This window comes from Triticum aestivum, chromosome 1A (assembly GCF_018294505.1).
Source record: "Triticum aestivum cultivar Chinese Spring chromosome 1A, IWGSC CS RefSeq v2.1, whole genome shotgun sequence".
In the NCBI taxonomy this organism is placed as follows: Eukaryota; Viridiplantae; Streptophyta; class Magnoliopsida; order Poales; family Poaceae; genus Triticum; species Triticum aestivum.
In genome coordinates this window covers 543,734,821-543,745,348 of record NC_057794.1, presented here as the reverse complement: position 1 = coordinate 543,745,348, position 10,528 = coordinate 543,734,821, and the positions used below count along the sequence as shown (strand labels likewise).

The 10,528-nt window shown below is 47.5% G+C and overlaps 3 protein-coding genes across 3 annotated transcripts; 1 reads left to right on the top strand and 2 right to left on the bottom strand.

The window, feature by feature from the left end:
- Positions 1 to 516: 516 nt before the first annotated feature.
- On the bottom strand, positions 517 to 1,508 carry LOC123065112 (uncharacterized protein At4g29660). Its single transcript, XM_044488475.1, has 2 exons — positions 1,205 to 1,508; positions 517 to 849 (listed from the first exon to the last, which is right to left on the bottom strand). Exons 1-2 carry the CDS (start codon positions 1,385 to 1,387, stop codon positions 715 to 717), a joined length of 318 nt encoding a protein of 105 aa, XP_044344410.1. The 5' UTR covers positions 1,388 to 1,508; the 3' UTR covers positions 517 to 714.
- A 71-nt stretch (positions 1,509 to 1,579) lies between these two features.
- LOC123065100 (flap endonuclease 1-A) lies at positions 1,580 to 5,802 on the top strand. The gene is made up of 17 exons (XM_044488464.1): positions 1,580 to 1,690; positions 1,831 to 1,947; positions 2,504 to 2,562; positions 2,679 to 2,738; positions 2,841 to 2,894; positions 2,988 to 3,036; positions 3,132 to 3,179; positions 3,422 to 3,487; positions 3,666 to 3,716; positions 3,800 to 3,919; positions 3,991 to 4,075; positions 4,177 to 4,258; positions 4,442 to 4,550; positions 4,633 to 4,689; positions 4,767 to 4,813; positions 4,939 to 4,993; positions 5,488 to 5,802. Exons 1-17 carry the CDS (start codon positions 1,679 to 1,681, stop codon positions 5,557 to 5,559), a joined length of 1,143 nt encoding a protein of 380 aa, XP_044344399.1. The 5' UTR covers positions 1,580 to 1,678; the 3' UTR covers positions 5,560 to 5,802.
- A 570-nt stretch (positions 5,803 to 6,372) lies between these two features.
- Positions 6,373 to 10,528, bottom strand: LOC123065089 (glucosamine inositolphosphorylceramide transferase 1). The gene is made up of 4 exons (XM_044488458.1): positions 9,908 to 10,528; positions 9,687 to 9,809; positions 8,506 to 8,673; positions 6,373 to 8,420 (listed from the first exon to the last, which is right to left on the bottom strand). Exons 1-4 carry the CDS (start codon positions 10,169 to 10,171, stop codon positions 6,738 to 6,740), a joined length of 2,238 nt encoding a protein of 745 aa, XP_044344393.1. The 5' UTR covers positions 10,172 to 10,528; the 3' UTR covers positions 6,373 to 6,737.

Here is a 10,528-nt window from a genome sequence, read left to right as displayed (position 1 = left end):
CGCCGCGCTCGTCCAGCCTCGGCCACGCCCTCGCCGCGGCGTCGCCCCGCCCGCGCACGCGCCCCAGCCTCTCGGTCTCACTGATTTGTGGGCCAGAGGGAAGGCACGGGCGGACAGGAGCGGACGAGAGGTGCGAGGAGAGCGTTCGTTTTCTGTCCGTTCGGGAGCATTCTTGGACCAAATTTGCTCCAGGTTTGGGGTTGGGCGGGACAAAAAAAATGTCCAAAAGACAACTTTGTCTGTTTGGGTATTACCACTGGGTCGTATTTTATCCCAAACAGACAAATTCGGACCGGATGGGTCACGCGGTGGAGTTGGCCTTGGCCTTATGGTGGTGTGCTCGTGGCTGTTCCGGTGCTGCATATTCCCTCCGTTTCAGTTTACTTTGTATATTAGGTCTCATGGCACTGCCTATCGTTGGCTGCACGCTGGCAATGACTGGAACCTTTGTTTTAGATGATGCAAAATGAGAGCATCCCAGCGCTATCTATTTCGCTTGGAAGATCATCAAATCGATAAAATGCAAACAATCTGCTCCGTGATAGAAATATCAATTTATTTGTGCAAACAAGGATACATAGAAAGACCATTATGATTCACGGCAGTGCGCAATCACCAGAATGCAAATTGCAAGAAATGCAGGAATGCCATAGCTACACAGCAGACAGTGAACAGCAAACATTTCACAGCATCCCCAGCGATCTCCAAGCAGTTCTATGCCGGCTTAGCTTCCTCGGGCGTCTGGATGAAGCGGGGAACCTCTCCGTTCACCACCCTCCATGGCCCCCAGTAGAACATGGGCGGCATGATCGGCACCGCCTCGCCCGGATGATCCTCCCAGTACTTCTCCTGCTCCAAAAATACAACAGCAACACACAATCAGGTGAATTCCAGAGGCGATGTAAGCACACAAAACCAAGCCTCTCCAATGCAGTATCATAATTGCGATCCTTCGATTTTCAAATGAATTCCTAAATTTGAAGCCACATATCACCGTAGGAGATCAGTGGAATCTGGCCAGTAAATAAGGAATGCAAACGATGCCATGCCAGGAGATGGATAATTTTATGATGCGAGCTGTGCTATCCTGAGCAAGTAGGCATTTCGTCGAGCATCTACCGCGCGAGCGAGCGAGCGCGCAGACAGGAAGGGGGAGCGACGTCCGAGGAGGCCCCGGCGTCGGTCCGAGAGCGAGTGGCCTGACCTTGTAGAGCTGCTCGGTGACGGCGGCGCCGACGATGGCGGTGTAGAAGGCGGCGACGTAGGTGCCGACGAGCGGCGCGAAGGAGCGCGGCGGGCGGTAGGGCTCCACCATGTCCCACAGCACCGTCTTCTCCCACTTGTGGAACTGCCGGTCCGCGTACCACCTCCACAGCCGGCTCGCCATCTCCCCTTCCCTCCCTCCGGCAGCTCGCCGCAGCCTCCCCGGCGGCTCTGCTTTGGGTGCTGTTCGAGATTAGGGGTGGCTTCCCTGGGCCTGGACGCTCTGCTATCTGAGCCCGCCCGCCCGGCCCGGCCCGGCCCATATGTACCACGGCGCTCCCAGAATACAAAGACCGGGGGGCGGAAAGGAAAAGAGAAAAAAAAAAACTGAAAATAGCCCGCGGCCTCTTCTCCCCCCCTCTCCCCGCCCCGCCCCCGCCGCCTTCGCGCGCCGCCTGCCGCCGTCGCCGGCGAGATGGGAGTCAAGGTGAGCGCGTCGCGTCGTGACCGGCTGCCTGAGCCTCCTCCTCTCCTTGTGGATTTTGAGTATCGTATCCTGTGGATTCGGGGGCGGTTTTCCCCGTCACATTCGAATGGAGAGGCGATTCATTTTGTGCGTGGCTGTAGGGTTTGACGAAGCTGCTGGCGGACAACGCGCCCAAGTCGATGAGGGAGCAGAAGTTCGAGAGCTACTTCGGCCGCCGCATCGCCGTCGACGCCAGCATGTGCATCTACCAGTTCCTCGTATAGCCCCCATTCTCCCCTGACCCGCATGGCCTCTCCTCCATTTACTGTTTGTTTCTATGTAGTATTGTGCTTGCACGACAGTGACCTCGGCCAGTTTTGTGCTGAAGAGTCCATCTCTATATGCGGCTGGTCGCTGACTCTACGTGCATTCTACGATTGGGCCTATAGCAGATTTGCTCTCTTAGGTTGGGTTTATGCTTTTGTAGACCCTCGTGTGGTGGCAGTTTTGTGATACTGGTTGCCCAGTGCTGGAATATTTCCCATTTTATACTCTTAGAAGATTGTTGCAGTAGGCTGCCAAATTTTCACCCACCCCTTGGGCATATAAGTTGCGTGTTCTTACTTTGGCTGGGTTGATTAACAATGAGCTGATTGCCTCTAGCATAGGATGTTTTCTCTTATTTACAACATAAAGGAAGGAAAATTTTGAAGTTGCACCGATGAACTGTCTTCTGTGTGGATGTTAACAAGCAGTTGTGAGATAATAGCAAACCCTTTTATTACCTAACGCGATGAAAGGTGGGATATGTTTCTTATGCTTTCCCTTGTACAGATTGTAGTTGGAAGGACAGGGATGGAAACCCTTACAAACGAAGCCGGCGATGTCACCAGGTTTAGATCTCTTTCTCTCTCTCCAACCATACTTAATATTATTTGACTTGAAGTACTGCTCAAAGTTTATAGTCCTAGTATGTATGTTCATGCGGTTCTTTCTTTTTCTTGGACAGTCATTTGCAAGGCATGTTCAGCCGGACAATAAGGTTGCTCGAGGCAGGAATTAAACCAGTGTAATCCAAATTCTTTCATTTCTTAATATCAGAAATTTTTCATATAATTACATGTGAAAATATCAGTCTATTTTTAATGGGATCACAACATTGCTCATGCAGATATGTTTTTGATGGCAAGCCTCCTGAAATGAAGAAGGACGAGCTTTTAAAAAGGTTATTTATCCTTTGGTTGTTTCCTAGCACACTTTATATGTTTGCCTTCACTACTTTTTAGGTTATACAATGCTAACCTGGAATACTTGTCAGACACGCAAAGAGGAATGAAGCAACAGAAGGGCTGACGAAGGCAGTAGAGGTTTGCTGACGTTGCTTTGATCAGTTTTTTATCCACGCTGTTCTTCTATGCTCTCTCTTTTGACCCCCTATGCGAAATGCATTTTGTTGTTCTAGGCAGGAGATACGGATGCAATTGAAAAATTCAGCAAGAGAACTGTAAAGGTGAGAAATTACTATTTTCAGTTGTTTGTGATAAAGAGTCTTGAAATTTTTCATCACTCGTAATCTCCTTAATGTAAGACGATTTGCATTGTGCTAGGAGCCAACTGGTTCCTTCACTGAGCAAGTATCAACTGAACTTTTGTACCTTTTTTTTGCATAAAGTGATGTTATGTAATATATGCGATGAATTAGTTCTCAGAGTAAATTCTAGCTTTACATCTTTCCATGTCCTTTATGAGCAGGTCACGAAGCAGCACAATGATGATTGTAAGCGTCTACTAAGACTGATGGGTGTTCCTGTTGTGGAGGTAAATTCAGTTTTGCTCACTGCCATACATATTTTACAGGGTACACATTAACATATATAATCATGTTTTTATGTGGAATTGGTAAATTCGCTTTCTATCAGCATATAGTTTATGATTTATTGTGTGTTTGTGATGCTGTTAATTTCACTTAAAGTTCCCTCTCCTGTACCACCAATAGGCTCCTTGTGAAGCAGAATCACAATGTGCTGCCCTTTCCAAGAATGACAAGGTAATATTAACATAGTGGACTTCCACTACCTTCTTGTTTTCACCCTCTGCTTCCATTTTTATTTAGTACAGTTTATTTTGTAGGTGTATGCTGTTGCATCCGAAGATATGGACTCACTTACTTTTGGAGCTACACGGTTTGTTCGTCATTTGATGGATCCAAGTTCCAGGAAAATACCTGTTATGGAATTTGAAGTTGCGAAAGTATGCAGTATTATGTTGAGCATAAGTTTCATCCTTATCTTGTATACACTTAACCAAATTTCATACTGCAGATTCTTGAGGAGCTTGAATTCACTATGGACCAATTCATTGACTTGTGCATCCTCTGTGGATGTGACTACTGTGATAGCATTAAAGGTATCATTGCTTACTCTTTCGCTTTCATTTTGTAGTCCACATTTATCAAATTATGTAGCTAGCAGAGAAGTTTTCTAACTGTATGGAATCTTGTCCACTAGGCATTGGTGGTCTTACAGCTCTGAAGCTCATTCGTCAGCACGGGTCCATTGAGGGCATTCTGGAAAATATTAATAAAGACAAGTTAGTCCTTATCCATTTTGAAGGTTTTTCTATTGACTTAGTGCTCAGCTGAATCCAACATGTCAGTTGTGTAGCACAGTGGCCCAAGATTTATCCGCTTTAAAGTCATGCACCTCTTGGCCAGTGAAATTCTGGTTTGTGTTGGTTTTTAATTTCTTCGCATGTGTCCATTGTCTACTGTAGATATCAAATTCCTGAGGACTGGCCTTATCAAGAAGCTCGGCGCATGTTCAAGGAACCCGATGTAACACTGGATATTCCCGAGCTCAAATGGACTGCACCTGACGAGGAGGTATGTCTACTGTCCTTGTTACTTGCCTCGTGAACAGGAAGTGAACAATTGAAAATACCCGTTACTTCTAATCTTTCCCCAGGGCCTCGTGAACTTTCTGGTGAAAGAAAATGGTTTCAATCAAGATCGTGTGACAAAGGCATGCATTTTTCTTGTCTCTCTCTGTTCCAGTTATTTAAACATTTTTATCAACCATATGTCGTGGGTTTCATGTAGGCCATAGAGAAGATTAAATCGGCGAAGAATAAATCATCCCAAGGAAGGTGAGCATTATATATTCACATACATGGTTCTTAAGAATAATACATGTGTGCATAGTCACTTTCTTAGCACTTGAACTTGATCATAGATCATCATACTGTAATAATTGTTGACTTGATTTAATCAGGCTCGAGTCATTTTTCAAGCCAACTGTTAGCACATCAGTGCCATTGAAGCGGAAGGTACATACATCCACCAAAATGCCACTTCATGTTATAGTGCTTATATATGTAATCCTTGGCCTTGTCTGGAAACATCATTTTCTAGCATCATATGCAACCCAAACTTTGGCCTAGTGTGTATCTGATATTCGTACCACTATTTGGGTAGTGCTAGACATCACCAATTCACCACCAGGCTACCTGCCCTAGTTTGAACTGTAGATGATTCCATTGTGCAACACGCCTGATATCAACATCACCACAAGACAGGTGCACATTTCCCAACAGTATTTTCAAATGAATAAGCAGCCGGGTAGATACAAATAGCAGAAGCTATATTTTGAAAACTAGTGCTGTAATAATTCTAGACGATTTTCCCTCGGGGGCTCCTATAGATTGTGTTTAGTGTTGAATTGTGCACTAACAATAACACATTTGCCCTGCTGGGGTAGTACTATATCTTTTCTGCATGACAACATTTCACCACTTGAATTTCTGTATGGTATGAATCGCAGGAAACTGCAGAGAAACCAGCCAGTGCAGCTGCTAGCAAGAAGACGAAGTCAACCCGCGGAAGGAAGAAATAAGTTGGATGCGCAAACAAAAAGCTGCAGTCGCATCCTCAGCTAGACCAGTCGCCTCCTGTTGTGTAACTCAAATGTTTGTTCGGTGCTCTCTAGTCGTTTCATGTTCGAAGATTAGGTAAATTAGCGACTTGAGAAGGGAAAAAACGGAACTCTGTCTCATGTTTGTTCATCTGCTGATAGTTGTAGGGTCGTACTTTCTATGAGAATTCAGCAATTTTAGGGTTGGTTTGCTTTGGTAGCTTCCATGCAATCTGTCCAGTGAAATTTTAGTTAGACGGGCAAAGCTTGGACTTCTACCAACCGGCTAGGCCAGTCTCGGGGAAAGTATCCAGTGCTCCTAGTCTTGGGTACTCCCGGTACTCTAATGTCAAAAAACATTTTTTTAATATTTCATTTTTTTAAAAAAAATTGTGAATGTTCATAATGAATATGACTACAAGCCCTCCAAATTTCAAGTCCAAATTCGAAACACACATTGAGAAACAAAAATATAAAATCTAGCATGAATAGTGTAAAGAAGGGACAAAAGCAACATTGATACTATTTAGATCTGGATTTCTCTTTTTTGTTACTGAATGTACATTTCGATTTTGGACCTGAAATTTTTAGGGGATGTGGTAACATTCCTTGTGATCATTCTCATTTTTTTCCAGAATTCTTTGAAATATTTAAAAACATTTTTTAACATTGGAGCACCGGGAGTACCCAAAGGCTGGGAGCACCGGATACTTTCCCGCCAGTCTCGCTATCGCACGCCACAAAACGTTAGAATTTCTCCTGCCACTGCAGTCCACTCTAGTGACGTGAACAAAATTCTGAAACATCTAAGATGAATTCCTTGCACTCTAGTTTGATAAGCAAAACCACACCATTTACAATTGGAGAAACAAAGTGCAAAAAGAATATCTATGAGAAAAGAAGGACAAGCATACGACCCAATCGAATCTTAGCGCATTGCAGTTGGCCTATTTTGAGCATTGAACCAGACACTGAAGAGATCTTGATCTACTGCAATCTAGGCTTCTAGCCAAAATCTAATAGACACTTCTACCAAGCAGGTTATAGCATTTCCGTCCCGTGCTGCAAAACTTCCCACGGGACCAACAACAAAAAAAGTTCTAAGCATTTGCATCTGTTGGTTGTGTACTATCTCCCGCCCCCACTGTCCAGAGCCCGGGCTATTTGTCCCAGCCATCTTGTCGCCTGCCGAACTCCCATTTCTGTGGCAGAGGGCCGTATATGGAGGAGAACTTGGCCAGGCACTTGGTCCTCACGTCGTAGTGCTTCTGGGTGTCGCGGCTGATGGCGACGGAGGAGAGCTTGGAGGTGTCGATGGCCCACGCCGGGTGCACGTACTCCACCGTCCTCCCCCCGGCACCGGAGCTCGCGTTCGCGTACATGAAGTTCATCAGCAGGTCCTCACAGTTGAAGTTCTTGTGCACGTAGTCCCTCCCTTCCTTGGCCTCCTCGCTCCAGTACCTCTTGAAAGCAAACTCACTGTCCATGAATGCGGCACCTGTGAGGATCAGGTTGTAGCCCTTCTTGCCCCTGGCGTACCGCTCGTTCCTGTACTGCGGAGGGTCGCCGTCGATCATCCGTGGGTAGAAGCCGACCATCCGCTCGGGGTGCTCCCTCCACACCTTGAACCCTTTCTCTACGTCGCTGCAGGTCATCATGATGTCGTCGTCCAGCTCGAGGACGGCCCGGGTCTTTATCAGAGGGTCGACTCTGAACCTGTTGTTGAGAGAGTTGAGCTCCTCCACTCGTATCCTGACAGGCACCGTGGAGTCGAAGGCATCACTGCCAGGAGGGTTGCCTTTGTTCCAGACGACAACTATCTCCCTGACCGACTCGCATCTGGAGTAGTGTTCGACGAACATTTTCAAGTTCCAGAGCCGAGCTTCATATGTCATGGTGACCAACGTGAACTGAGAGCGCTGACCTTGATGTGTGTATGCCTCTTCCGTGCCATTACCACCAAGTAGGAAGTGCACAGCGATGCAGACGTTCACGGTCCCTAATAGAGCAATCACGCAGAAGAAGAGCTTGTTGGACCATGTTTTCTCATTGAGCCTTGCTTTGGTGGCTGTGATGTATCTGCCAAGGCTGGTAGAATATCTGCGGACTTTCTGGTTGAAGCGGTAGACAGGCAAGATACGGGACAATTCATTTCTCCTTGCCGGGGCAGCCCAGAAACTCGGAGGGATGTAGCAATTGATTGCACCTTTCACAAACCCCACAAAAGTGACCAGAACTATGGCTAGCAAGAAACCCAGGTAACCAGAGATGGACCTTCGCGTTGAATCGCCTGAAGGAACGCGGTCACCATCCATTACAGCTATCCATCTACCAGAGTCAAGTTGCTGCGCGTCCAAGTGATGGTACCTCATACCATTCCAGGCATTTCTCCCCTTCTTTGGCTCTTCAATCCCAAGTTCTACTGGCACCTCTTTGTATTCTTCCTTGCTTAGCTTTTCAACTTTGTACAACTTAACCTTCCGTCCATAGGTTCCGCTGCAATCCTGACCTGGACGATACAACGACCCTTCAAACATGAAGAGCCTTCCACCATTTCGAGCTCCCAAACTTTTGTCAGCTTTGTAAATAGGGTTCTGCCTGTGCTCTTTCCAAGGACCAAGAGGAGAGCTACTGTACCAAATCTCAAGCTCTGCATTCTTCTCAGTTCCATACTGTGTAAAATCCGAGGCAAAGAGCCACCAGTTATCCTCATATTGGACTAATGAGGCGTCAATAAGTGGTTTGTTGATGAGCACCTTCTCCAATGTCCATTCGAGCGGAAATTTAGTAGCACGATAAAGTCGAAGCTCCTTCTTTTTGTTCCCCTCTGGCATCATATAAATCTGAAAAAAGAGAAAGTTAGTACCTCGACATCTCCAGAAATAGCCACTTAGTTCTCAGGTAACAGATACAGAGTGAAAAATATACCTCATTCTCATATTTGAACACAAAAGGGTAGGACAGGTGCCATGCCTCATCTAGAGCAATACCAAGAAACTCCCATGTTGCACCTTGATCGAAGCTTCTTGCAACACCAATATCACCATGCATTGAGGTAGTTGTTTTTGTTTCAAAGAAAAGAAACAGTGTGTCGCCCTGAGAGACGAATAAGAAGTAATATCCGGTTGAGAATTCCAGAAAATATCAATGCAAAACATATTATGGTAAGTAGAAAAGAATGCAGAAGGTAAATCGCATGAAGTTCTTTCTCAACTCAAGAATACTTCTATGAACATAAGTCCAAACATATAATCCATGAAGATGGCATTTCTAGGTTGACAAAAAGTATTAAGAAACATGATTTAGATGTCTTGTATGAAGTGTAACATAAATATCATCCAAAACAGGTAAATGCACAAACAAATATCCTCAAATGTGTTTCTGGGCCTTATAAAAACTATTTAATTGGGCAAATCCACTTATGTTGTCATGCAGTGTACAAGTACGCTAACGATGTGCTTTTGTTTGGTACTTTGGTGCATGAAAGTCTGAAACCATCAACCAAATCAGCAGCATTTCAGAAGCTAAATTTCCTCAAAAATACATTTCAGAATCACACTAATTCTTTTTCATGCAAGCATGTTCCAGTGGTAGTTAGTCTGTTTTACAATCAAATTACAGGATTAATAGCTGAAGTGTTCAATCATGCCATGGAGACAATGTTTCAGTATAAACAAGGTTGCAGTCCTTCCCAAGTAAAGTTATCAAGTCAAATTGTTCATGATGAACTGGCAATTCAGTACGCACCAAGCTTGGTAGTTAATTTTGCATCCCCGACTAGAACAGTTGATACAATGTCTTCCACATGCTAACAGAACCGTCAGAACACCATATCCAGCTACCCAGATAGACATCGCACTCCCAAATCCTGTCCTACTCCTAAGCATCCGAGAGTCGAGCCGCAAGCCCTTGCTAAGCCTCGGTTGCAGAGGAGCTGAATTCAGAAACACCGCAACCGCCACCAAAATCCACCCCAGTCAGCCTGAATTTCGCTTGTTTAGCAGCTCAAGGATCAAGGATTTGCAGCCCTGACGCCGCAAATTTCGCGAGATGCCCGTACATGTACACACAGAAGTAAAGCGCAATTCCGCAGAGTTGACGGACCGTACCTGCAGGTAGAGGAAGGGGTCGGCGACGAAGTTGCTGGGGTAGCCGGCGTCGGTGGCGGAGGCGCAGGTGAGCACGGGGTTGGCCACCGGCCACGCGGAGCCGTTGGCGCTGCTCCTCCCTTCCTGCGCGAACCAAATCAAAACAGCAGTGAGCACCCCAGCGCCTCCCCGAAAGTCAAAACCCACACCACACACAGCCTTGAAGGCTCGAGGCTCCTCACCAGCTCGATGGGGCGGAGGTGGAAGGGGCTGCTGCCGTAGAAGACCCCGATGGCCCAGGAGCCCTCGCCGTCGGGCCGGCACCCGAGGGCCTGCGAGTCGGGGAGGCGGAACGAGGCGACCACCACCCAGAAGTAGGCGCCCCCGACGAGCGCGGCGGCCGAGGCGGCCGCCAGCAGGAAGGGGAGCGCGGGCGAGGAGCGCGCCGCGGCGGCGAGCCCCCGCATGCCCGTGCCTCCCGTCCTCATCGCTCGGCGCCCGGCCATGCCCCGCCAGCCGGCATCGACCGCCGCCCGATCCCAATCCCCGCCGGATCCTCCTCCGCCCCCTGCCGCTGCCGCTGGCGGAATTAGAGCAGCGCAAGTGGGCCTAGTTAATTAATCGACGACAGCGGGTTAAAGCGCGGGCGGAATGGGATGGGATGGGCCGCAGGCGAGGCGAGGCGAGGGGAGGAGCGAGCGAGTATTTGGTGGGCGATTAGCTAGCGAGGGAGGGAGGGAGGGAAGGATTGTGCTGTGCCGGCGCGGCGGCTGCCTCGCTGGCGCGGCTCTGGCTGCCGTGTGGGGGAAGGTGGTGGTGCTGGTGAGGCCTGCGCGTGGGCGTGGGCGTTTTGCGGGGTGGAC

Bases quoted from the DNA above. Each gene is read 5' to 3' on its own strand.
- LOC123065112 (XM_044488475.1), bottom strand. From the start codon at position 1,387: ATGGCGAGCCGGCTGTGGAGGTGGTACGCGGACCGGCAGTTCCACAAG. The intron at 850-1,204 runs GTCAGGCCACTC...TTTTTGGAGCAG, and splicing joins TCACCGAGCAGCTCTACAAG to GAGAAGTACTGGGAGGATCA.
- LOC123065100 (XM_044488464.1), top strand. The intron at 3,180-3,421 runs GTGAGAAATTAC...CTTTATGAGCAG, and splicing joins TCAGCAAGAGAACTGTAAAG to GTCACGAAGCAGCACAATGA. The intron at 4,259-4,441 runs GTTAGTCCTTAT...TGTCTACTGTAG, and splicing joins GAAAATATTAATAAAGACAA to ATATCAAATTCCTGAGGACT.
- LOC123065089 (XM_044488458.1), bottom strand. From the start codon at position 10,171: ATGGCCGGGCGCCGAGCGATGAGGACGGGAGGCACGGGCATGCGGGGG. The intron at 9,810-9,907 runs GTGAGGAGCCTC...TGGTTCGCGCAG, and splicing joins ACCTCCGCCCCATCGAGCTG to GAAGGGAGGAGCAGCGCCAA. The intron at 8,421-8,505 runs GTATATTTTTCA...CTCTTTTTTCAG, and splicing joins TGTTCAAATATGAGAATGAG to ATTTATATGATGCCAGAGGG.